General features: G+C 40.1%; 1 protein-coding gene across 3 annotated transcripts in view; it reads left to right on the top strand.

Moving 5' to 3' along the window:
- BPNT1 (3'(2'), 5'-bisphosphate nucleotidase 1) overlaps positions 1 to 26,649 on the top strand; it is a 28,675-nt gene extending 2,026 nt beyond the window's left edge. For 2 of the 3 annotated variants that reach the window (XM_058430779.1, XM_058430780.1), the window contains exons 2-10: positions 6,382 to 6,509; positions 11,684 to 11,788; positions 12,786 to 12,893; positions 15,181 to 15,229; positions 17,178 to 17,269; positions 18,471 to 18,515; positions 21,635 to 21,832; positions 24,577 to 24,682; positions 25,382 to 26,649. In XM_058430779.1, coding sequence (XP_058286762.1) covers positions 6,390 to 6,509; positions 11,684 to 11,788; positions 12,786 to 12,893; positions 15,181 to 15,229; positions 17,178 to 17,269; positions 18,471 to 18,515; positions 21,635 to 21,832; positions 24,577 to 24,682; positions 25,382 to 25,530 — 972 coding nt within the window. In that variant the 5' untranslated portion in view covers positions 6,382 to 6,389 and the 3' untranslated portion in view covers positions 25,531 to 26,649. The remainder of the gene's footprint in view (positions 1 to 6,381; positions 6,510 to 11,683; positions 11,789 to 12,785; positions 12,894 to 15,180; positions 15,230 to 17,177; positions 17,270 to 18,470; positions 18,516 to 21,634; positions 21,833 to 24,576; positions 24,683 to 25,381) is intronic. The other variant, XM_032137657.2, reaches the window with a different exon arrangement.
- The last annotated feature ends 869 nt before the right edge of the window (positions 26,650 to 27,518 follow it).

Raw genomic sequence — 27,518 nt, 5'->3', positions numbered from 1 at the left:
CAAAAAAAAAGAAAAAGTATTTAAAAGTTTAGCGACTGCCCTGCCATTTATGCAAAATTGAATTTCCCCCATGATTTGAAACACTACCTTTAGTGTGTTCAGTTCTATTTCTACAATTTATTTCCTTAATTTGCCTCACTAGCCAAACTTTTATGTCATATTTTGATTAAATCATATTTTATCATATTTTGATAATGGATAAGGGGAATACCTCTGTTCATTGTTCTTTTTCCAGAATTTGCTCCATTATGCTTACATTTTTATTTTTTCAGATGACCTTGAACATTATCATCAGGCCAAGTTCTGAAATATAAATAATTTTAGTATTTTGGCCTGGAACTCATCATTTTTAGATCCTAATCCTCATATGGTCACCATCGTTATATGAGAAGAAACTAATGTTTGATTCCTGTTGTTTTTTCCATCCTTCTGAACTAGCCCTTTGGCAGTTGTAAAGACTTCTCAAATGGATAGGTATTAGGTCGATGGCCTTAAGTGTTATACAGCTTTTTTTCTTGTCTACTCCAAGCCTCAAGCTCAGAATGTTATGAACAAAAGGCTGTACTATACTCTGATTGAGGGTCATGTTGATTATCATTTTGTATTCTCAAGGTCAGAATACTGTTGGAGAAGCTAAGGAACTTTTTGCCCTTAACACTGCCCTAATGTCCCTGCAAAATAACCAAAATAAGGACTATCATAATAATGGTTAGCCAGTATTATTTGGTGTTTACCATTTTACAGATTGGGGCATAGAGAATTTAAGTGGTTTTCTCAAGGTCCACAGCTGCGCCAGGATTTGAACACAGGTAGTGGGCTCCAGCACCTGCGCCCTTAAGCACTATGCTGTTTTAGATTAGGCTTTTAGAAAAGACACCTTCACAAGAGTGTTTTAAGGCCCAGAAGATGTAAAACTGGTAGAGAAGGAAGTACAATGGTGTTATTTGAACTGCTTTAAGAAAGTTAACTTGCCTGTAGCTAGTTTGGGCCTTGCTCTTAATCTACCTGTATCATCAAAAGGTAAATCTCATTGTAGTATAGGAGGGGGCATAATTAAAAAGGCTAAAAGGGACCTCTTGTATAGATTTTTTGTTTTGATAATATGACTATGTATTTTTTCTTTTTTTTTTTAACCAAGAACCAACATTGTATTTCATCTGTTTAAAAAATATGTAAGAAAATGATTAAGGCTAGGGCATAGTACTATTTCATTACCAATTCAGTTTGGACCAGAGAAGTACTTCAAAGAAGAATGGTAAAAATATTTCCCTATTTGCCAATTAAAAGTGATTTGTGGAATCTCTTTATAAATCATTGTGTGCTTTACGTCAACATTATTTTTCCCATTTTTATTTTCTTCTATTTCTTATTTTTCCCATTCTTATGTTTTATAAGCTGATGTTAGCTTTAACTGGTGGTTATTAAATATAATATGATTTTGTGAGGAAATTAGTAGACAGACAATGCCTGAAAGTTTTTCCTTGGAAGAAAATACCATGGACTTGGCAAATACAAGGGGAAGTAGTTGAGTCATTTATGAAGCCTGACAAAGGTCAAGTGGTTGCTTAACTGGTTCAAAGGTAAATGATATCTATGAAAAGTTATAACAACACCATACAGTGAGGGAAAGTGATCTTCCTATTACAAAAGAATTCTTTTATAACATGGGAATTGAAGGAGCATACGAACACATAATTAAAATATGGTCAAGACATCTGGGTAGAACAAAGCAGTTGCCCAAAGACCACATTTCCAGTGCAGAATAAATCAGATATATGTCTGGATATGGATATAAAGGAATAGAAATAAGACCAGCAAAGTGTTTACTAAATTATTTCTCTGTTTTTTTTTTTCTTTTTCTTTTTCTTTTGAGACTGAGTCTTGCTCTGTCGCCCAGGGTGGAGTGCAGTGGTGTGATCTCGGCTCACTGCAACCTCCACCTCCCAGGTTCATGCCATTCTCCTGCCTCAGCCTCCCGAGTAGCTGGGACTACAGGTGCCCACCACCACGCCCGACTAATTTTTTGTATTTTTAGTAGAGACGGGGTTTCACTGTGTTAGCCAGGATGGTCTCGATCTCCTGACCTCATGATCCACCCACCTCGGCCTCCCAAAGTGCTGGGATTACATGCGTGAGCCACTGTGCCTGGCCCTATTTCTCTGTTTTCTATCTGAAGTGCTCCTGAATTAGTAGTAATTGTAACTGGTTTATTCCACATGTAACTCCTAGTATGCCAAGAAAATTAATCTAGCCTGATTATGATATCATAAAACAAACACTTTATATATAGTCATCCCTCAGTCTATGAGGGAGGTTGATTCCAGGAACCCCCGAAAATACTGAAATCTACACATACTCAAGTCCCACAGTTGGCCCTCCAAAACACTCATAGATGAAAACTCAGTTTTAACAGATCACAGACTCTCTTGAAAATAAAATAAAAATATATTTTAAAAAGTCAGCCTTTCCTGTCTACAGGTTTTACATACCTTTTCTATCCACATTTGGTTGGAAAAAATCCACAAAGTGAACCGGTGCAGTTCAAGGCCATGTTGTTCAAGTGTCAGCTGCACTTAGAAACGCATTTTATTGGCCGGCGCGGTGGCTCACGCCTGCAATCCCAGCACTTTGGGAGGCCGAGGCGGGCGGATCACGAGGTCAGGAGATAGAGACCATCCTGGCTAACATGGTGAAACCCCATCTCTACTAAAAATACAAAAAATTAGCTAGGCGCGGTGGCGGGCGCCTGTAGTCCCAGCTACTCGGGAGGCTGAGGCAGGAGAATGGCGTGAACCCGGGAGGTGGAGTTTGCAGTGAGCCGACATCGCGCCAGCCTGGGTGATAGAGCGAGACTCCGTCTCAACAACAAAAAAAAGAAACCCGTTTTATTTTCATCTTAATTTCCAGACAGCTATTGGTCACAATATGGTATTCATTACCTTACATAAATTTCCTTTTTTTTTATTTTTGAGATGGAATCTTGCTCTGTCGCCCAGACTGGAGTGCACTGGCACAATCTCTCGGCTCACTGCAATCTACACCTCCCGGGTTCATGTGATTCTCCTGCCTCAGCCTCCTGAGTAGCTGGGATTACAAGTGCGTTCCACCACGCCCAGCTAATTTTTGTATTTTTAGTAGACATGCGGTTTCACCATGTTAGTAAGACTGGTCTCGAACTCCTGACCTCATGGTCCGCCCGCCTCGGCCTCCCAAAGTGTTGGGATTACAGGCGTGAGCCACTGTGCCCAGCCATAAATTTCAATTCCATCTTCCTTCTGAAGAGTTTCAAACACTTCACTTATTGTTCCAGTTAGGTTCATAATTCCTGTCAATAGAATGTGGATGATAGAAACAAGATGTAAAGGAGGCTGGGCACAGTGCCTCACACCTGTAATCCCGGGATTTGGGGAGGCTGAGGCAGGTGGATCTCCTGAGGTCAGGAGTTCAAGACCAGCCTGGCCAACGTGGTGAATCCCCGTCTCTACTAACAATACAAAAATTAGCTGGGCGTGGTGTCAGTTGCCTGTGATCTCAGCTACTCAGGAGGCTGAGGCGCAAGAATCACTTGAGCCTGGGAGGCAGAGGTTGCAGTGAGCCAAGATTGCACCACTGCACTCCAGCCTGGGTGACAGAGTGAGACTACGTCTCAGAAAAAAAAAGAAAAAGATGTTAAAGGTGTTAAAACATCAAATCAAATATTCAGTCAGAAATTCATGGTAGAACAATGACTATTGCTGAACGGAGGTTTATAATGTTCTCTATAGTCCCAGGGCCGAGTGCAGTGGCTCAGGCATGTAATCCCAGCACTTTGGGAGGCCAAGGTGGGCAGATCACTTGAGGTCAGGAATTCAAAACCAGCCTGGCCAACATGGTGAAACCCCATCTCTACTAAAAATACAAAAATTAGCTGAGTGTGGTAACAGGTGTCTATGATCCCAGCTACTCAGGAGGCTGAGGCAGGAGAATCGCTTGAACCCCGGAGGCAGAGTTTGCAGTGAGCTGAGATTGCGCCACTGCACTCCAGCCTGGGTGACAGAGCAAGACTCCATCTCAAAAAAAAAAAATATATATATATATAAAATATAAAAATATATATTATTTTATATATATACAGACATTTTATATATATATTATAGTCCTTTCACCTAGGGAACAATCATGTGTTCCCTTATTGTGATGAAATAATGTTGATTTGATTTAGAGGTCGGAAGTTTTTATCATAGGTTAATTCCCCATAAAACTCTAAGACAGAGATAAAGTGGAAGAGGTTTATTAGGGAGTGCTTTCAGGATCGTTTGTGGAAGGAAAGGGGAGGAAGGGAAGAAAGTAGGAGAAGGTATCTTGGGCTATGATGCAGTCTCAGCTAAGGCCTCAGTTGACCCCATAGGGTATTCTGGAAGCTGGATAGCCCTTCAATGCTGGGGTGGCAGCCCACTTGGGGTAGGGAATGGCCTTTAAATCTCCCTATTGTGACGTTTCAGGTGAAGTGATCCTTCTCAGCAGATATACTCCCAAAGAAAGATGGCAGCTGAGGGCCATCTGTTGACAGCTGTCTTAGCAAGTAGGGAAATAAGCTCTTCAGTCCTGAAGGGAATGTGGGTGGTACATCCAGAACACTCACTAAAATTTCAGGATTTGAATTCATATTTTCTTTTTTTTTTTTTGAGACAGAGTCTCACTCTATCGCCCAGGCTAAAGTGCAGTGGTGCGATCTCTGCTCACTGCAGCCTCTGCCTCCCAGGTTCAAGCGATTCTCCTGCCTCAGCCTCCTGAGTAGCTGGGATTACAGATGTGCACCACCATGCCCAGCTAATTTTTGTATTTTTAGTAGAGACAAGGTTTCACCATGTTGGTTAGACTGGTCTCAAACTCCTGACCTCAGGTGAGCTGCCCACCTTGGCCTCCCAAAATGCTGGGATTACAGGCATTAGCCACCATGCCCGGCCTGAATTCATATTTTCAAAGGAATGTACAGGCCAGACACAGTGGCTCACGCCTGTAATCCCAGCACTTGGGAGGCCGAGGCGGGTGGATCACGAGGTCAGGAGTTCAAGACCAGCCTGGCCAAGAAGATGCAACCCCGTGTCCACTAAAAATACAAAAATTAGCCAAGCGTGGTGGTGGGCGCCTGTAATCCCAGCTACTTGGGAGGCTGAGGCAGAGAACTGCTTGAACCCGGGAGGCAGAGGTTGCAGTGGGCCGAGATGGCGCCACTGCAATCCAGCCTGGGCGACATAGCAATACTCTGTCTCAAAAAAAAAAAAAAAAAAGCAATGTACTGGATTCTAAAGGTTGCTTTTTCCGTTTATTTCATTGGAGCTAGAGACTTCTGACACTCCTTACTTTTCCAGGTGATTGGTCTTCATTATAATTTGTTAGGTTGCTTGTTCTCTTTATTTGGCTACTGACGAAGATGGAGGTAAATAATAGCAGAGAATATTCATTGATTTTCAGAAAATAATTATAGTTATACGCAATCCCTCTGATGTGGTGAGGCTTTGTTTCCCCACCCAAATCTCATCTTAAATTGTAACCCTCATAATCCCCACATGTCAAGGGAGAGACCAGGTGGAGGTAATTGAGTCATGGGGGGCAGTGATAGTGAGTGGTTCTCATGAGATCTAATGGTTTTTAAGGGGCTCTTCCCCCTTTGCTTGGCACTTCTTCCTGCCACCTTGTGAAGAAGGTGTCTTGCTTCCCCCTTGTCTTCTGCCATGATTGTTAAGTTTCCTTAGGCCTCTCCAGCCATGCTGAACTGTGAGTCACTTCAACCTCTTTCCTTTATATTAGGTTGGTGCAAAAGTAATTGCGGTTCTTGCCATTGGAAGTAATAAATTACCCAGTCTTGGGTCATTCTTTATAGCCGTATGAAAATGGACTAATACACCCTCCCTTTTTAATTACACTCTACACACCTACATCCCTTATACTATTCATACCTCTTTTGGTGCTTCCTAGTTTTATGTTACAGATATTAGGTTACATTATTTTATCTACAACTCACCAAAATATTAGCTCCTCAAACACAAATCTTACATCTCATATTTTTAGCCTCCAAAGCACCTTCCACATACTTTGCACATTACCCACCACCTCATACACAAACTTTTTCCACATGCTCAGCATCCTGGGCCAGTTTCTCCTATGCTTTGACATGCCCCATCTGCAGAGAGACATAAAAAATATAGAATTTATTGAAAGAGTTAATGCCCAAATGGAGTTTTTTCCAAGTTTCTTTTAGTAAATATATATTAAATAATTTACTCAGTTAACGGAAACAATCCCAAGTTAGCACTCAATATGTGTTGAGTTGGATTTAAGTAAATAAAACCAGTAGTTGGCTTTGAAACTAACAAGATGTTTTTCTTGATCTCTTTTTAGAGTGTACCATGGCTTCCAGTAACACTGTGTTGATGCGGTTGGTAGCCTCAGCATATTCTATTGCTCAAAAGGCAGGAATGATAGTCAGACGTGTTATTGCTGAAGGAGACCTGGGTATCGTGGAGAAGGTACTCAAACTCTCATATCATTTCATACCAACTTGATTTTTGTTCTTGAGGTTTAACTAAGTGATGTAAAAATGTGGACAGACTTTATCGGTTAAAATAATTGATGGCTCCCTTAGGGAGATTGCAAGACCCTTCGTTCAAAAGGGTTCCATCTCTGCTTTGAAAATGACTCCAAGGCCGGATGTGGTGGCTCACGCCTGTAATCCCGGTACTTTGGGAGACCGAGGCAGGCGGATGATGAGGTCAGGAGTTTGAGACCAGCCTGGCCAACATGGCGAAATCCCGTCTCTACTAAAGATACAAAAAATTAGCCAGGCATGGTGGCGAGCACCTGTAATCCCAGCTACTTGGGAGGCTGAGGCAGGAGAATCGCTTGAACCCGGGAGGCGGAGGTTGCAGTGAGCCGAGATCGCACCACTGCACTCCAGCCTGGGCAACAGGGTGAGGCTCCACCTCAAAACAAAACAAACAAACAAAAAAAGACTCCAGACTTTCTACATCCAAGATGTTTATTTATATGTCTGAGTCTTCTGAACCATATCCATCCCCAAGGCATTGTAACCAAGCTTCAAATCCTAGAGTAATCTATTACATGCAACGCCATGCAATCCTTAGTGAACTCAACATGTTTTGTAAAATCTGGCATTTACATAAATATTTGTTATAATCAAAGTGATACATTTTTTTCTTCCTCAGGGAAAAGAAACTCAAAGCAAGGGTGTTTTTCCCGGTATAGTAATTACAAACTTAAATAGATTATCAGAAAGTCTATACTGATAGTCAATTCTTAAAAGAAATACCACCATGCTTGTGTTCCAGTTTAAAATACAATCTTCTGGCCGGGCGCGGTGGCTCACGCCTGTAATCCCAGCACTTTGGGAGGCCAAGGTGGGCGGATCACGAGGTCAGGAGTTCGAGACCACCCTGACCAACATGATGAAACCCCATCTCCACTAAAAATACAAAAATTAGCCGGGCATGGTGGTGCACACCTATACTCACAGCTACTCAGGAGGCTGAGGCAGGAGAATTACTTGAACCTGGGAGGTGGAGGTTACAGTGAGCTGAGATCATGCCATTGCACTCCAGCCTGGGCAACAAAAGCAAGACTCCATCTCAAAATATATATATATCTTCCTTGGGATTTGGTTATTACCTCACATTACAAATTTTACACATAAGTTTTCATATATTGACTTTTAATCCTTAAATTCTTTATTATAATCTTTTTTTTTTTTTTAAAGAGACAAGGTCTCACATTGTTGCCCAAGGCTGGAGTGCAGTGGCACAGTCCTATGGATAGCTTGTTGCAACCTCAAGCTCTGGGCTCAAAGGACCCTCTTGGCTTAGCCTCCTGAGTAGTTAGGACTACAGGCAAGTGCCACGGCACCCAGCTAATGTTTTTATTTTGTGGAGATGGGGTTTCAGTATATTGCCCAGGCTGGTCTCGAACTCCTGGCTTCAAGTGATCCACCCACCTTAGACTCCCAAGGTGCTGAGATTATGGGTGTGAGTACAGGTATGAGCCATTACACTTCGCCTAAATCTTTCTTTATTATAGCCTTTAAGGAAAGTTGTATTGTAATTTCTTCCAAGTGAGAACATTAATAGGACATGATTGATCATTAGCACTTTAGCAATTTAAAATAGAGTGAGTTAAGTCACTCACTTATGAGTGATATGTCTATCTAGGGTTGTTACCATAAGAAAAAGTGAGATATATGAGTAAAAAACAACTTAGAAAAAAGTTGACGTGAGTTCATTATAAAACATTCAACGTTAATTGCTTTTAAAAAGTTAACATAAAAATCAGCCTGGGCAACATAGCAAGACCCCATCTGACATGGTGGGACATGCTTGTAGTCCTAGCTTGGGAAGCTGAAGTGGGATAATTGCTTGAGCCCAGGAGTTTGAGGCTGCAGTGACCTGTGATCCCACCACTGTACTCCAGCCTGGGCAACAGAGTAAAACCCTGTCTCTAAAATAAATAAATAAATAATATTTAAAAAAAAACTCATAAGAACAAATGAAATAAATCTCATTTCCTTTTTTGATAGATTTATGGGCCTGCTCATAGAGGAAATAGAGGGTATCTTGATTTAAGCAAAACATTTGTTATAGTCTGTCATTTTCTATTTAAGAAAATATTCAAGCTATTTTTAGTTATATAGACGACATCTCCCATCCTGAGCCATGATTAGGTGTATTCATAACTGGATGAATAACATTATCCACAAATTTAAATTCATGAGTCATTTTCTTCCTGGAAAAGGATCACTGTTGGCTGATCACAGGACTCTGCTCCTGACATTGTACTGTTCTCTTTAATCATTAAATAACATAGAGTTTTAAAAAATATGGAATGTGTTAGCTGAAGTGGAAGATGATATAGAAAACATACTTATCAAATGTGTCAATAAGAGAAAGCTGAGCGGGCTAGTTAATGCATTTGATCACAGAATAAGTATTCAAAATAGTTGCAACCTCTGAGAAAAGTGGACCAAATCCAACAGGATATTATAACAGGAATAATATAAAGCGCTGTATTCATGTTCATGTTATATAAGATAAATCTGATTCGAATTTGTTTGAAAAAGAGATTTTAGTTGACCACAGACATGCTTGGTAATAACCAACAAAATAATACTGCTGCTTTCAGAGGGTTTTTTTTTTAAAGATTTTTTGATGGTGAGCTCACACACCTCTGCCTCCAGGTTCAAAAATCTCCCGGTATGGTGCACCACACATAATTTTTTGAGATGGAGTCTCGCTCTGTCACCCAGGCTGGAGTGCAGTGGCACGATCTCGGCTCACTACAAGCTCCGCCTCCCAGGTTCATGCCATTCTGCTGCCTCAGCCTCCTGAGTAGCTGGGACTACAGGCGCCCGCCACCACACCCGGCTATTTTTTTTGTATTTTTAGTAGAGGCAGGGTTTCACCATGTTAGCCAGATGGTCTTGAACTCCTGACCTCGGGATCTGCCCGCCTCAGCCTCCCAAAGTGCTGGGATTACAGGCATGAGCCACCGCGCCTGGGCTAATTTTGTATTTTTAGTAGAGGCAGGGTTTCTCCATGTTGGTCAGGCTGGTCTCGAACTCCTGACCTTGTGATCCGCCTGCCTCGGCCTCCCAAAGTGCTGGGATTACAGGCATGAGCCACTGCACCTGGCCCCTAATCTCATTTTTTATAAAGTTTTTTCTATTATGAAAAGTAGGAAATGGAGAAAAATGCCAAAAAGTAAACAAAAATCATCCATCATGCCACCATTGCCAATATTTTGAATTATTAACTTTCAGATCCTTTTCCTTAACATCACTTATTTTAAGTTGATCTTACGTTGAGATTATATTAGACATACAACTTTGAAACCCAGGTAGCTAAAAAGGAACAGAGATGTAATGCTAAGTCAGGAAAAAAGGTAATATTCTCATTGTCTTCTGTACTGCTCAGGCATTTCTAGTACTTTATATCCTTCTGTTGATACCCTATTTTTAAAAAACAGCAAAATCAGTTTATCACACAAGGTTCCAATGATGAGGTCTGGAACTGTGTTGATAGAATAGGAAATATTTATCTTAGAGAGGAAAAGAGAATTGCTTTCCTCAGATAGTGGAATGGCTTTCAATGTGTCTTTTTTTTCTCTACAGCAGTGGTCTACAAACTTGATTGATGTATAACTAATCTTCAAACTCAACAATTCTTTTGAGCAGGTTCATTCAAAAGATACTTATAGAGCACCTACTATGTGCCAGACACAGTTCTTTAGGGAATAAAATCCTTTTGTGGAGCTTACATTCTAGCAGAATAGTACTTTGCATTGAGATATACAGCAAATCTCAGTGAGGCATAAAACAGTTGCTTTTCATAATGACTTCTTATCTCATTGCAAAGTATTGTTAAAATTCTACTAAAATGAGGCCGGGTGCACTGGCTCACACCTGTGATCCCAGCGCTTTGGGAGGCCAAGGTGGGCGGATCACGAAGTCAGGAGTTTGAGACGAGCCTGGCCAATATGGTGAAACCCCATCTCTACTAAAAATACAAAAATTAGCCAGGCATGGTGGGGGGCGCCTGCAGTCCCAGCTAGTCGGGAGGCTGCGGCAGGAGAATTACTTGAAGCAGAGAGGCAAAGGTTGCAGTGAGCTGAGATTTCGCCACTGCACTCCAGCCTGGGAGACAGAGTGAGACTCCGTCTCAAAACAAACAAACAAACAAATTGTACTAAGATGATATAATCGTAAATCTACTTAACCAGGCATATATAAATTGCAACATATCATAAGGCTCTGAAAGCAAACTAACAAAGGAGGTTGTGGTTGTCACTTGCAAACTTTTTCACTAGCATGATTATCTGACATATTGATTGAGTGAGGGTGCCATAGGTGAGCTATATGTTAAATATTACAGCAGTTCATATTCGTGTTTTTTAGATTTTTAGAAATAGGATTTCTCAGGCCGGGCGCAGTGGCTCATGCCTGTAATCTCAGCATTTTGGGAGGTTGAGGCGGGCGGATCACAAGATCAGGAGATCAAGACCATCCTGGCCAACATGGTGAAACCCTGTCTCTACTAAGATACAAAAAGTTAGCCGGGCATGGTGGCACGTGCCTGTAGTCCCAGCTACTCGGGAGGCTGAGGCAGAGGAATTGCGTGAACCCAGGAGGCAGAGTTTGCAGTGAGCCAAGATCGTGCCACTGTACTCCAGCCCGGCAACAGAGCAAGACTCCGTCTCAAAAAAAAAAACAAATAGGATTTCTTACTCTTTACCTGTGAATCAACTTGAGGACCTATTGAATTATTATGATTAGGATTAGTGTGGAAGTTATAGAAAGATCGAAGGAACACTTTTCTAATAACTATTAACTTTGCCTTGAAAAGTTATACATTTCCTATCTCTTAATCTATTTAAGCAAAAGGTTGATGTCTAGAGATAAGGAATTTCTAAACTAGGGAAGAAAATGTTCTAGATTATTTAAAAGCTCCTTTCCAAACTTTCCCACTATTAATCCTTTGAGAAAAACCAAGGCAAGAAACCAGTTAACTCATTTGGTGTTAAGTTCTGTGACTCTAAAAACTGACAGTGTAATCTAAATTATGTAGGCACTCATGCACAAGGAATCAGAGGACAACTTATTTTTCATCAGCTCTGCTAAAATTTGCATTCTTTATTATAGACCTGTGCAACAGACCTGCAGACCAAAGCTGACCGATTGGCACAGATGAGCATATGTTCTTCATTGGCCCGGAAATTCCCCAAACTCACAATTATAGGGGAAGAGGTAAGAGTCATCAGACATTTTTTAAAAATCCCTGTTTACCAAATGGATTTATAACTGACACTTTAATGATTTATATACCACTGTTATGATTTTAAGCATTATATTTATTGTTTTAAACACAAAAATAATTATTGTATTCCTTGGACTTGGGGGAAATATCTGATTTTAAGACATTTTGGTCTATTTCTAAGCCAGATGTCTTAATTATTGACCATAGAAGATATGGTTACTGTTATACCCAGCATACAAACTGTAAGATGGGCAGAGATCTAGAACTTTGGAATAAAATGGGTTTTGTTGTTGTTTGTTTGTTTTTAAAATTAGGCTTATTTGCATACTTATCCAAAGACTATAACACTTTGAAAGTGAGGGAATTAGGCCGGGCACAGTGGCTCACGCCTGTAATCCCAGCACTTTGGGAGGCCAAGGAGGGCGGATCACGAGGTCAGGATCACCAGCCTGACCAACATGGTGAAACTGAACCTGTCTTTACTAAAAATACAAAAATTAGCCAGGCTTGGTGGTGAATGCCTGTAATCCCAGCTACTCAGGAGGCTGAGGAAGGAGAACTGCTTGACCCCAGGATGGAGAGGTTGCAGTGAGCCGAGATGGTGCCCCTGCACTCCAGCCTGGGCAACAGAGCAAGACTCCATCTCAAAAAAAAAAAAAAAAAAGAGGGAATTGACATCTCATGTAATACAAGGGAACTATCTGCTGTCAGAGACACTTGTTTAAATGAGTGTATAATACTTAAAAATTCTTTTCTTTTTAAACTCTGTTCAGTATAATGACATTGGAACCATTTAGTCAATTTTGATGAGCCACATATGGTTGTTTTTGCAAATTTTTAAGGTTTGCTTTAAAAACTCTAAATATAAATGGTAAACCAGAAGAACTAGTGAAAACCGTGATGCTGCATTTCTTCTGTTAATGAGACAAAGCATACTCTGTAAACACTAAACGGCTTCAGTAACCATTAGGGTTATCTCTGCTTTAGGATCTGCCTTCTGAGGAAGTGGATCAAGAGCTGATTGAAGACAGTCAGTGGGAAGAAATACTGAAGCAACCATGCCCATCGCAGTACAGTGCTATTAAAGAAGAAGATGTATGACTCATATTTATACTCAACTCTCTATTAACCTGGGCTTTTTGCCATAGTAAAGGAAATGATATTTGCCTGTAAGATGAAAAATTGGTAGTTATAAAATAGGGGCAACCAGAAGCTTGATATCTTTCAGAGCCAACATGGAAGTATCAGGTAACCATATGGATTTAGAGTTCAATTTCTCATCCTATGGGTTTCCTTTCCACTCTAAAACCGTTATTTAAAATACTTTCAGGGCCAGGCATGGTGGCTCACACCTGTAATCCCAGCACTTTGGGAGGCCGAGGTGGGCAGATCACCTGAGGTCGAGAGTTCAAGACCAGTCTGACCAACATGGAGAATCTCCGTCTCTACCAACAATACAAAATTAGCTGGGCGTGGTGGCGCATGGCCTGTAATCCCAGTTACTCAGGAGGCTGAGGCAGGATAATTGCTTGAACCTGGGAGGTGGAGGTTGCAGTGAGCCGAGATTGCACCATTGCACTCCAGTCTGGGCGACAAGAGCAAAACTTAGTCTCAAAAAAAAGAAAAGAAATAGATGTATGGGTTTCATTATGGACTCTCAGTTATATTCTATTGGTCTATATGTCTATCCTTATGCCAGTACCACACTTTCTTGCTTTGTATTAAGTTTTGCAATTGGGAAGTGTAAGTTGTCCCACTTTGTTCCTGCCTTGTACAGTTTTACACATACCCTCCAGCCTGGACAGCAGAGTGAGACCCTGTCTCATTAAATAAATAAATAAATACTTTTAGGAAGAAAATCTAATTTGTTATTTAGTAGATATTTAGTAGATTTGATAGTAAAACATTCATTGGTAATTGGGGATAGAAGGCTATGAAACAGGTTGCTACCTTATATTTTTAGAAGACCATAAATATCATCCTGCTTGCTTTTTATTGTTGCTTAAGTTAAATCTGTGACTTCAGATAGCCACCATAACGTCTTTAGTTTTCCAATTTTTAATTATTTAAGGCATATTCATTGGAGACTTACTATGAATAAGACACTTTGCTCTGTGGTATGGAGGAAACAAAGAAAATGAGACATGGTGGGGCTGGGCGTGGTGGCTCACGCCTGTAATCTCAGCACTTTGGGAGGCCGAGGCAGGCAGATCATGAGGTCAGGAGATTGAGACCATCCTGGCTAACACGATGAAACCCCATGTCTACTAAAAATACAAAAAATTAGCCGGGCGTGGTGGCAGGTGCCTGTAGTCCCAGCTACTCGGGAGGCTGAGGCAGGAGAATGGCATGAACCCTAGGGGCGGAGGTTGCAGTGAGCCGAGATCACGCCATTGCACTCCAGCCTGGGTGACAGAGCGAGACTCTGTCTCAAAAAAAAAAAAAAAAAAGAGAAAAGAAAAAAGAGAAAAGCAAAGAAAATGAGACGTGGTGTCCTCCATCAGAAATATGCCCTCACTCAGAAATTCACATAATGTTATCATTGTAGTGGTTAAAGGCAGCATATCCTGAATCATATTAAATGTCCTAAACAGAAGGAATTTTCCTTTTAAATCTGCTGCCAGTTTTATTCTTCATTTTTGTTTGGACTGTATGGACTGTGTCCTTAAGATAATCAGACTTGTTTTTTTAAAATCAGCACTTATGTATAAAAATGAGTAGTAACTATGCTTGTTCAAAACATTTTTTATGCCACTTTACAAGTTTTTCCTGTACCAGGATCTAGAGATCAGTATACTCATTGTGCTTAGTGTTCAAATGATAACAAACTTTTATCAGTTAAGCATTTCATGTTGAAAATCCTTTTTTTTGTTTTTGAGATGGAGTTTTGCTCTTGTTGTCCAGGCTGGAGTGCAATGGCATGATCTCTGCTCACCGCTGCCTCCGCCTCCTGTGTTCAAGTGATTCTCCTGCCTCAGCCTACTGAGTAGCTGGGATTACAGCCACCCACCACCACGCCCGGCTAATTTTTGTATTTTTTAGTAGAGATGGGGTTTCACCACTTTGGCCAGGCTGGTCTTGAACTCCTGACCTCAGGTGGTCCACCCGCCTCGGCCTCTCAAAGTGCTGGGATTACAGGTGTGAGCCACCGTGCCTGGCCTGAAAATTCTTAAATCAGACTTTTCTCTTATTCAAATGGACTTTTTCCATGATTACAAAAGAATAAGGTCTTTGTACTATCTCAAAACAGATGACATTAACTTAAGCCATCCGTAATATAATTTCAAACAGGAAAAAAAGAGTAATTTTAATCTATTTAAATCTATTTTTAGAATTTTGTGTGCTTGATTTGGGTATTTTCCTTCTCTCTTTTTAATTTTAGCTCGTGGTCTGGGTTGATCCTCTGGATGGAACCAAGGAATATACCGAAGGTTGATATCTCTTTTGTATTCATATTTGACAGCAGTGGGACAAGGATATGATGTTAGTTGTAAATATTTGATATTTTGTATGTTGTATGGAAAGCTACTATCATGTGTTATGTTTACCCCTAAAGCTATATTTGTGCTCATGGTTATCATACATCGTTGATTGTCAAGACAGGAGAATAAAATTCATCTCCTTCAAATACCACCCCCCACATACTCCACCAGCCCCACACTTCTAATGTCTCCCAGATGAGAATAACATATTAAACCAGTGTTACCAAAATGACTATACTGAACCCCCAGCTTTATTGGAGTAGAAAAACGATAACGAGTACAACTGTGTAGCTCTTGCTCTGCCACCACTACCATCCCATGCCCTCCCCATTCACTCTCCCCTAATCTGTGAACTGCTTTCACATTTCATAGCCTCACCTTCTAAAGGTGGGTTTTGAAACACAGTACAATATTTCTCCTTATCTAAGATGAAAACAATTAGAAAGCAACAAATTAAAATAAAATTGGCCATATAAATGTAGGAATGAACAAGCTCAGAGCCAGAGTTTTAGGTTTTGTTTTTTTTTTAGACAGTCTTGCTCATTGCCCAGGCTAGAGTGCAGTGGCACCATCTTGGCTCACTGCAACCTCTGCCTCCCAGGTTCAAGCTATTCTCCTGCCTCACCTCCCAAGTAGCTGGGATTACAGGCACCTGCCACCACGCCCAGCTAATTTTTGTATTTTTGGAGAGATGGGGTTTCACCATGTTGGTCAGGAGTGCTGGGATTACAGGTGTGAGCCACCGCGCCTGGCAAGTTTTAGGTTTTAGGCTTAGAGTTTTATTTTAAAAATTAAGATCTAGGCCAGGCGTGGTGGCTCATGCCTGTAATCCCAGCACTTTGGGAGGCTGAGGTGGGCAGATAATTAGGTCAGAAGTTCGAGACCAGCCTGGCCAACATGGTGAAATCCCTTCTCTCCTAAAAATACAAAAATTAGCTGGGCCTGGTGGCGCATGTCTGTAATCCCAGCTACTTGTGGGGCTGAGGCAGGAGAATTGCTTGAACCCGGAAGACAGAGGTTGCAGTGAGCTGAGATCATGCCACTGCACTCCAGCCTGGGTGACAGAGCAAGACTCGGTTTCAAAAAAAGAAAATAATAATAATAATGATGATGATGATGATGATGATAAAATTAAATTAAGATCTACATAAATTTTCTTGTATTGCCTCTCAGGACATGGCTTAAAAAATTTATCATAATTACTAGAAAAAACTATTTTACTGTTCTTGAATGAGACGTCTCTATAATGGGTGAATCACAGTATGTGTGTACATGTGTATGTACGTGTGTGTGCTGAAAACATCTGTAGAACCCATTGTGAAATAAGGAAGCTCTAGACAACTTTAATGTGTATAAAAGCACCTAGAAAGCTTATTTAGGTCTTGTCCCCCACTCTCAGATTTTGATTCACTAGTTCTGGGAAGGAGCCTGAGAAGATCTGTATTATAAAAAGTACACCAGTTAATTCTAATGCTGCTTGATAGTCCTTGGGCCTCCCTTTGAGAAACTCTGCTTTAAAGGCTTGAAATACAAGTCTAGCGTGTAATCCAGGAATATAAAGTGATTCGGCAGGTAAGGATGAGTTGGATGATGGTAGAAGAGGCGTAGAGGAATCTGATGATGATGGCTGCAGAGTTATGGCTGCTTTATTTAGTTGGTTTACACATTGTACTAATGAGATCATGATTGCCAATTCAATTAAGTGGCCATAGATCCTATTGCTGTTTCTGGCCAGCTTGCTTATCATTTATGTCTTTTGCTATAAATAGGATCGATCACGGATGAATCATTGCAAATTCTATACCTTAACTGCAAAACTAACTTGGAGCAATTGATGTAGTAATGATGAGTCATAATATGAGCAAGTTATATAACTGATATTATTTCTTCTTTGCAGGTCTTCTTGACAATGTAACAGTTCTTATTGGAATTGCTTATGAAGGAAAAGCCATAGCAGGAGTTATTAACCAGCCATATTACAACTATGAGGTATTACTATAAATGATACAAAGTAATTTCATTTGATAAATAATTATAGTGTTATCTGATTCTTATAATCCTTATAATTATAGTGTTACCTAAGCAAGTGGTTTTTAGCTTGGTTGCATATGCAATCATCTGGGGAACTTTTCATTTTTTAAATTTTATTTATTTATTTATTTATTTTTAACTTTTTTTTTTAGCTATGCTATTAACTGATGAGAAACTTTTAAAAATATGGATTCCCAGGCCATACCCCAGACCTATTGAATCAAAATCGCTGGGGGCATTGGTACTGGGTATGTATATATATGCATGTGTATGTACACAGACACACTAAATAAATTATATATTTTTTAATTTATTCCTTATGATTCAAATATAAATGTTAAGAGAATTACTGATAGGGTTCTTGATTGGCTTGGGCATCAAGACACCTGATTTATGATTGGTTCCTGAAGCACATTCAAGAAATGAACCATTTCAACCAAGAAAAGATGTTAGGCATGTTGTTTTCCAGGTAACACTGTGTAGCGCCTAAGTTACAGTCAGTGTTGGTAACAGAACTTACTATGCTCTTGCATTCTTTTTTCTTGTCTCTTCTAATCTGCTTTGATTTTCTATTATACATCAGATAAATTGCCTTCCATAGAAGCAAGAGACCAGTGTAATTTCAAAGCAAGAATGTACCATTAAATTGCATTAAATTTTATAGGGAATTGTTGAGATAAAGTAGTTAAGGTATTTATATTAATGTGACCTTGATAGAACTTTAGAGAAACAAAGTAATCAGAGTGGGCAATATTACTTCTGAATTTCCACTCTGAGTTAAAAGCAAGGTTAAGCTTTATTTCTAATATAAATTTGTTTTTTCCTGCTGCTTGTATGATTATAAATTTTATTAAGAATCATGTGTTTCTTAGGATTTACCAAAATAGTTATATGTTATTGAGAAAGTCTCTGGGGTTAAATTGCTTGTGTCTATTAATTCTTTAAATATGATTTTAATGTTGATACTGTTATATACAGACACAAGTTTGTGGTTTTTATGTAAACTTTAAGTTGATACTATTACTTTTAAAAGGGGCATTTAATTCATATAAAGCATTGTAATGCATGGTACCTTGCATCAAGAAAAAATCTAAGTGCTTAGGAGTTAATTTTCACCACTTCTTTCTGAGATTAGAAAAATTGTATTCATTTTCCACAGAATAATGAAAAGCAGCAGTTAAGGGAACACAGGAATGAAGCAAAGGTGAGAAAAATAGCTAGGGTTTTGGCTCCACTAGTAGGTAGAAAAGAGGCAGGCAACTTGTGGTACCCCAGGTGGTCATTGTGCATCCCACATACCAGTTCATTTTCTCCAGTTCTGCTTCTCTTCATTACCTCTGTCTGTACCACTTCCCTTCTGGACACTATGTTTATCCTTTCTTTTGCTTCTCTTGCTTATGCCTTAAAATTCATTACCACAAATGGAAGTAGAAAAGTTGCTCAGCTGTGTTGGTGGTATTCAGGCTAAAGATTCAATTTTAAATGATAGTAATCATCACCATAATAGCTAAAATTTATTAAGAGTTTAATGTATGCTGCCAGGTTCAAGGGTTTCAAATGTATCCTTTCATTGAATACTAACTACAGCCCTTTAAATAAACTATTATCCCCATTTTAAAGAGGAAACTGAGGCAATTAACTTTCCTGTGGTCACCCAGCTGGTAAATGGCAGAACTGGGATTCAAACTCAAATCCAAACCTTGCTACTGTATTACTTTATGTTGCCCTCCTGAGCCAGAGAAAAGACTTAGCAATTCAAACTTTATTATTGCTTCCAACATATACTGAAACTAGTAGACACTTAAAGGAAGTAGCATGAAGAAACTCAGTCTATCTTCATACTGAAGCCAGTTTCTTAACCATTGAAGCTTCATTGTCAGAAAATTTTCACGTTTATTACCCTCCCAAAACTGGTGTGGAGACTTTGAAAGACAGAGACAATGTGAGAGCCTGAGAGTCAGGAGCACAGAAGAAGGCAAGCCGGCTGCATCATGGGATTGCATTTACCACACCAAGACACTAGAGTCCTTGATCCCATCCTTTTTGCCTAGATGTTCATTTACAGAGGGAATATGACCTTGTAGGGCCCAAAATATTTGTGTCCACTGTTTTCTTTCCTTTATTTTTTTCCAGAATAACTGGAGAGCTGCATTAATAAATAGGTTTCTTGGCTGGGCGTGGTGGCTCACGCCTGTAATCCCAGCACTTTGGGAGGCCAAGGCAGATGGATTACGAGGTCAGGAGTTCGAGACCAGCCTGACCAACATGGTGAAACCCCTGTCTCTACTAAAAAAATAACAAAAATTAGCCGGACATAGTGGCACGCACCTGTAATCCCAGCTACTCAGGAGGCTGAGAGGCAAGAGAATTGCTTGAACCCAGGAGGCAGAGTTTGCAGTGAGCCGAGATCACACCACTACACTCCAGCCTGGGCGACACAGTAAGACTCTGTCTCAAAAAAATAAAAAAAATAATAAGTAGCTTCCTTAGATTCCAAGCGTCTCCTGTAGTGTAAACTCAGGTGGGAACAGAGGAAGCACATTAACATATACCGAGCACCCAGTGCTTGTTCTTTGGCTCCTTTGTTGCCCCATTTGCCATCAGACTGTTCTGGGATTGCCCTACCAATGGAAAGCTGTCTCACGTAGGACCACACCTCTTCCCAATGCAGTCCATTTCCGGTGACTGATTATTGCAGGAATTTAAAGACCTGACATCTCATCCCAATTTGGGACTACCCTGAAAGGCTATTGTAGCTCCAGACTCCCCACATAGGAACAGCTCCCCGTAGGGTCAGCTCTTGTTGTACCTGCATCACAGCTTATTTCTTCCCTCTGCCCACACCCTCCTCCTCCTTCCACAGGTGTTGATACCAAGCGCACTTCCTAACAAACATACCACCTGCCTCAGAGTCTGCTTCCCAGGGAACCCAACCTGCAATCTAAGTATATTTCACAATAACAACACCCAGGGTACTGCTCTAGGACAAATAAGATGATGTGTGTGAAAACATTTTGACAGGTAAACATAGGCAGTCTAATTTAGTGTTTAAGAATATCATCTTTGAAGACAGATGAGCCGATCTTTGGTTATGAACTTCTTAGAGCCTTTAGTCAGGTTACTTAATGATTCCAGATTTCATTTTTCTCATCTTTAAATTAAGGATGAGAATACCTACTTCATGGGGGTGCTTTGAGGATTGAAAGAGAGATAATGCATGTAAAGCACTTAGAATGGTGCCTGGTACATGTTTGGTGTTCAGTACAATATGTGTATCTCTATAATATATGTCTACTATATTAATATAATTGTATTTTGATGACTTTGCATCAATCATTTTATGTATCAGTTTTACTTTCCATGAAATACAGATTTTTTTCTATATCAAGTGTATAGTTATAACAATGTGGTTGAAATTGAGTTCTGCAAAGGAAAATATAGATTCTAAGATTGCATTATCATTGTCATTTTGCTACTACAATTGTCAGCAAAATCTTAACTCTGATCCCATTATCCATGGCTACTCTTCAATATTGTATTGGCCTATTCAGTTGCCCTATCTCCATAGCAGCCAAATACATTGTCATCATTACCTATTCCTGTAGCAACATGATTTTTAATATTTCTTGGATAATGAAAAGTAGTTATCAACACATGGTATTTCATTTCCTGGGGATCTTAGTACCTTCTGAAAATGGCCATTTTCAAATACAACAAAGAGATCATTAGATAATTCAGAGAAACAGTAATCAGTTTATGATGTTTCAGCACATTATAAACAGAAATCAGTTTATAAGGATTCCAGGGAATAACCAAAAGTTCTTTGAAACTGTTAACCAGAACAGTAATGATAATAATCAGCAGATTCTCTCAGGAAAAGTTCTTTGTCAGTGATATTGTTCTTGTACTTTATAACATTATCATGTTTTTAGAGACGGAGTCTTGCTCTGTCGCCCAGACTGGAGTGCAGTGGTGCGATCTCGGCTCACTGCAACCTCTGCCTCCCAGGTACACGCCATTCTCCTGCCTCAGGCTCCCAAGTAGCTGGGACTACAGGCACCTACCACCACGCCCGGCTAATTTTTTGTATTTTTAGTAGAGACGGGGTTTCACTATGTTGGCCAGGATGGTTTAGATTTCCTGACTTCGTGATCGCCCGCCTCGGCCTGCCAAAGTGCTGGGATTACAGGCGTGAGCCACCGCGCCCGGCTATCGTGTTTTTATTTTTTAAATCATGATGCTGATATAACTGAATATTCCATTTATGGGCTAACGTTCTTCTCCAAATAACCACAAGTTTTGTTGTTTCACTCGTTTACACAGGCAGGACCAGATGCTGTGTTGGGGAGGACAATCTGGGGAGTTTTAGGTTTAGGCGCCTTTGGGTTTCAGCTGAAAGAAGTCCCTGCTGGGAAACACATTATCACAACTACTCGATCCCATAGCAACAAGTTGGTTACTGACTGTGTTGCTGCTATGAACCCCGATGCTGTGCTGCGAGTAGGAGGAGCAGGAAATAAGGTATGAAAAATGTCTGTCATCTGCTCTGAAATGCAAGTGAATCATTGAAATACTCAACTTTTAAAAACATGAAATAAGAGTTTAAAGAGATGGGAGTAAAGACTATAGTTTGTACATTTCAGCAGTATTTAAATTTTAAAAATAAATTTAAGAGTCAAGTTTTTTTTTTCTTTTTTTTTTATCTGAGAGAGTTCAATGTTAATGAAAGTCATCAGGATGACTCCATGCTTCTTGCCAAAGACCTTATTTTCCCAAGGACCCTCTTAGATTATTTCCTAGACCTTCTACAGACTCTAAGATCTGGCCTGCCTGCCCGCTTCCTATCTATTTCCCCCATTCTTTCATCCAGGTTTCCAACCTGCTGAGAGAATTATGAAACAGGACACAATTTGATCTACATCCCTAACCCTGATCTCTTCTCATCTGCTTGTCCCCTAGATATCATTATGATGACATCCCTCAGGTATCTCAAATTCAGCGTGTCCAATTTGAGTTCATCCTCTTTCTACCCACCTCTGGATGTGTTTCTCTCCCTGTTTTACTATCCCGCTAATGGCACCACTATTTTTCTTTTTTTTTTTTTTTTGAGACGGAGTCTCGCTCTGTCGCCCAGGCTGGAGTGCAGTGGCGCAATCTCGGCTCACTGCAAGCTCCGCCTCCCGGGTTCACGCCATTCTCCTGCCTCAGCCTCTCCGAGTAGCTGGGACTACAGGCGCCCGCCACCACGCCCGGCTATTTTTTTTTTTTGTATTTTTAGTAGAGACGGGGTTTCACCGTGGTCTCGATCTCCCGACCTCGTGATCCTCCCGCCTCGGCCTCCCAAAGTGCTGGGATTACAAGCGTGAGCCACCGCGCCTGGCATGGCACCACCATTTTTCTAACTGATCCAGCCAAACACCTGAAAGTCATCCTAGACTCCTTCCTTCCTCACATCCTAACTCTGGTCCTACTTATGTATCTTCTGAATAGTTTTTTTTGTTTGTTTTTTGTTTTTGAGACAGAGTCTTGCTCTGTTGCCCAGGCTGGAGTGCAATGGCACAATCTCGGCTCACTGCAACCACCACTTCCGGGTTCAAGCGATTCTCCTGCCTCAGCTTCCTGAGTAGCTGGGATTACAGGTGCCTGCCACCATGCCTGGCTAATTTTTGTATTTCTAGTAGAGTCTGAGTTTTATAATAATGATTATTTTACACTATAACCAAAAAAAGTCAATTGACTAATGAAAGTTTGATATCAGGTTACCATTTAGAGTCATGCAAGTTCTAGCAGTGATCTCAGTTGTGTATCAGTATTAGAGGAATTGTTAGGATGACTCTATAAAAGTTTGTATTTTGTGGCACTGCAAAGCTGTTCTTTGTGGGGAAAAATCTGCATCTGTAAAGCATCTCTATTAACATAGCTAGCTCTTTTTCTTTCAGACCCTCCAAATCCTAAAGGGATTAACTAAAATCTGATTAGGAAACATTTGTCACTTATTGGATCTAAGGACAGCCACTATAAGACTTCAAAGGAATTTTGGTCTCAACAATCTTTATCTTAATCTGAACATTCCTTTTCTATAGATCCCAGGTCTTTAGACAAACCCAATCAATTGTCAATCAGAAAATACTTAAATTCACCTATATCCCGGAAGCCTCCCCGCCCCCACCGCTTTGAGTTGTTCCACCTTTCTGGACCAAATCAATGTATTTCTTAAACGTATTTGATTGATATCTCATGCCTCTCTAAAATGTATACAACCAAGCTGCTTCCCACTGCCTTGGGCACATATTCTCAGGACTTCCTGAGGGCTGTGTCATGGGCCATGGTCACTCACATTGGGCTTAGAATAAATCTCTTCAAATATTTAAAAAAAAAAAAAGTTTGTATTTTGGTAGTGAAATGGCAATACGTGTGATCCCAAGACTTATGAAAGTGTTTGTTCGACTAGTCACATTGCACATCTGTTAGGATCTATTACAATTTATACATTATGGTGCTGCTTGATACTTCTCTGTCCTTTATTTAATAATGGTTAGGGTTTTTTTTTTGAGGGGGGTGCTGTTTGTTTGTTTGAGACAGAGTCTCACTCTGTCGCCCAGGCTGGAGAGAAGTGTTGCAGTCTTGGCTCACTACAACCTCCACCTCCCAGGTTCAAGCGATTCTCGTGCCTCAGCATCCCAAGTAGCTAGGATTACAGGCATGCACCACAACACCCAGCTAATTTTTTGTATTTTTAGTAGAGATGGGTTTTGCTATGTTGGCCAGGCTGGTCTCAAACGCCTGGCTGCAAGTGATCCACCTGTCTCAGCCTCCCAAAGTGCTGGGATTACAGGAGTGAGCCACTGCGCACAGCCCTCTAATAAATGGTCAATTTTTTAGATGTTGAAAAAAACTTGAATTAATTCTGCTGTAAATGTATATTGCTTTTACACTAAAAAAGAAAAACAATGTGAATAAAAGGAACATGTTACTTTATGTAACTTGGAATATGGAGACAGTTCAGATATCCTCTTTGTAGCTTTTTTGACCATTATTTTTTCTTCGTATCACTATATTATTATGCATTTATTCTGTGTATTTCTTTATAATACTGATATAATTTAAACCTGCTAAAAGCTTTAACTAAGTTAAGTTTAACAGAGGAACTGATTAAATATCCTTGATAGAAACAAGCAGTTTTTCTTATCTGTACCTCAATCTTTTCATGAATTTCAATTATTCTTTCTATTATCAAAGGATAATTCTTATTTTTACCCTTACAGATTATTCAGCTGATTGAAGGCAAAGCCTCTGCTTATGTATTTGCAAGTCCTGGTTGTAAGAAGTGGGATACTTGTGCTCCAGAAGTTATTTTACATGCTGTGGGAGGTTAGTCTGTTTTATTTTAGGAAATTCATAGTTTTTCTACAATTATATCATGCTAAGACATAATATCTCAGTAATATTATTTTACTTAGACTGTTACAATATAAAAGCTAGAAGGAAGCTTAGAGATTATCCAGTCCAAACCCCTCATATGATAGATGGATGAGAGAGTAGATTTTCAGCAAGTTTTACTTTAGTTATAGTCTCTTTTTTTGAACTTTGATCTGCATACAGTTAATTTAATTTAGCCCTTATTTATAGCCTTTTTTTTTTTTTGACACAGGGTCTCTTTTGTCCAGGCTGGAATCCAGTGGCGCAATCATGGCTCACTGCAGCCTTGAACTCCTGGGCTTGTAGTGAACCGAGGTTGTAGTAACTGAGATTGTGCCACTGCACTCCAGCCTGGGCAAGACTCCATCTCAAAAAAAAAAAAAAAAAAGAAAAGAAAACACTAAATAAAATTAATTTTAATCAGAGAAAAAATAATTTTATATCCTTTAGTTAGTTAAAATTGTTCTGTAGTCTTAAATTTCAAGTGAATTAAAACTTAACCTTTATGGACACTCATTATTTTATCCAGAATTTATTGGCTACTATTGGATAAGGAAGCAAAAGGCACTTAAAAATAACTAGAAAAACCACAATCCAATTAGCCACTAACTTGATTGATTGATTAATGGATTGATTGATGTTTTTCTATAGGCAAGTTAACCGATATCCACGGGAATGTTCTTCAGTACCACAAGGATGTGAAGCATATGAACTCTGCAGGAGTCCTGGCCACACTGAGGAATTATGACTACTATGCAAGCCGAGTTCCAGAATCTATTAAAAATGCACTTGTTCCTTAAAGGAAAGTTTCATTTGGCCGGGCGCGGTGGCTCACGCCTGTAATCCCAGCACTTTGGGAGGCCAAGGCAGGTGGATCACTTGAGCTCAGGAGTTTGAGACCAGCCTGGGCAATATCGTGAGACCCCATCTCTACAAAAATACAAATTAACTGGGCATCCTGTCATGTGCCTGTCATCTCAGCTATTTGAGAGGCTGAAGCAGAAGAATCTCTTGAGCCTGGGAGGCGGAGGTTGCAGTGAGCTGAGATCGTGCCACTGCACTCCAGCCTGAGTGACAGGAGGTAAGCCCTGTCTCAGACCAAAAAAAAAAAAAACACCCCAAAAATACTGAAAGTTTCATTTACTTAGCTAGGAGAAAGACTTCGTTCTCAAAATAATACATTCTAAAACTAATTGGGTAGAATTAGAGTTCCACCTTTATTCATTGTTGAGCAGTGATTTATATTTAGTTGTTATATTTAGGAATAGAAAATAGAATTAAATAATTTAACTTGATTAATCAACCAGACCAATTTTGATGTCTGGAGAACTTATAAACTCAATATGTTATATTTGTTTTCCTGTATTTAGGTGGAGAAATGAGAAAAAGCTTTAGTTCCAATTGACAATTTAGGTCACTGTTCAATCAACATTCCTATCTTTTAAACCAGATTTCTCTTTTTTTTTTCCTGAGACGGAGTCTCGCTCTGTAGCCTAGGCTATAATGTAGTGGCGTGATCTCAGCTCACTGCAAGCTCCGCCTCCCGGGTTCATGCCATTCTCCTGCCTCAGCCTCCCGAGTAGCTGGGACTGCAGGCACCCGCCACCACGCCCGGCTAATTTTTTGTATTTTTAGTAGAGATGGGGTTTTACTGTGTTAGCCAGGATGGTCTCGATCTCCTGACATCGTGATTGTCTGCCTCGGCCTCCCAAAGTGCTGGGATTACAGGTGTGAGCCACCGCACCTGGCCTAAACCAGATTTCTTTAGGGCACAATTGTTTCTGGAATCTCACTCTTGTTTTTCACAGTAATTTTAAAAATGTTTCTACTCCAATTAAGAATACATATGATGTTATTATATATGCTGATGTAACAGATTTATGAGAAAAGTTTTCTTTTAAGTAAATTATTTAATCCTAGCTCTTTGTTATTCACCAGCTTTTTAAAAAAGCGTCTGAAAATTATACATTCTCGACTTTGGGGATTAGCTTATTCTTGTGGCATCATTATAAGGCTTAATTGTAGAAAGCTAAGTACTTGCTTCTATTCCTTCCAATGAGAGATTATAACATAAACTATCAAAATTATTCTGCTAATATACGTAGATTTTTATTTTTAGGTCTCTGTCCATTGCTTTTAATTAAAATTATCTGTTTTCAAATCAAACACATGGTTTAAATTAACAGTTCCCAAACTCAAATGCATATCAGAATCACCTAGGAAGATTTTTTTAAAATGCAGATTCACAGGTCAGGCGCAGTGGCTCACGCCTGTAATCACAGCACTTTGGGAGGCCAAGGTGGGTGGATCGCCTGAGGTCAGGAGTTCGAGACCAGCCTGGCCAACATGGCGAAACCCTGTCTCCACTAAAAATACAAAAATTAGCCGGGCATGGTGGTGCGTGCCTGTAATCCCAGCTACTAGGGGGCTGAGGCAGGAGGATTACTTGAACCCGGGAGACGGAGGTTACAGTGAGCTGAGATCGTGCCACTGCACTCCAGCCTGGGCAACAAAGCGAGACTCTGTCTCAAAAACTAAAAATAAAAATTCACACGGTTTATCCCAACAATTTTGCTTCTCTCTCTCTCTCTCTCTCTGTGTGTGTGTGTGTGTGTGTGTGTGTGTGTGTGTGTGTATTTATTTATTTATTTTGAGACGGAGTCACTCTCTGTCACCCAGGCCAGGGTGCAGTGGTGCAATCTCAGCTCACTGCAACCTCCACTTCCCGGGCTCAAGCGATTCTCCTGCCTCAGCCTCCCGAGTAGCTGGGACTACAGGCGGTACCACC

This window comes from Hylobates moloch, unplaced genomic scaffold, assembly GCF_009828535.3.
Source record: "Hylobates moloch isolate HMO894 unplaced genomic scaffold, HMol_V3 SCAFFOLD_18, whole genome shotgun sequence".
In the NCBI taxonomy this organism is placed as follows: Eukaryota; Metazoa; Chordata; class Mammalia; order Primates; family Hylobatidae; genus Hylobates; species Hylobates moloch.
This window is presented reverse-complemented; position numbering and strand designations above follow the sequence as displayed.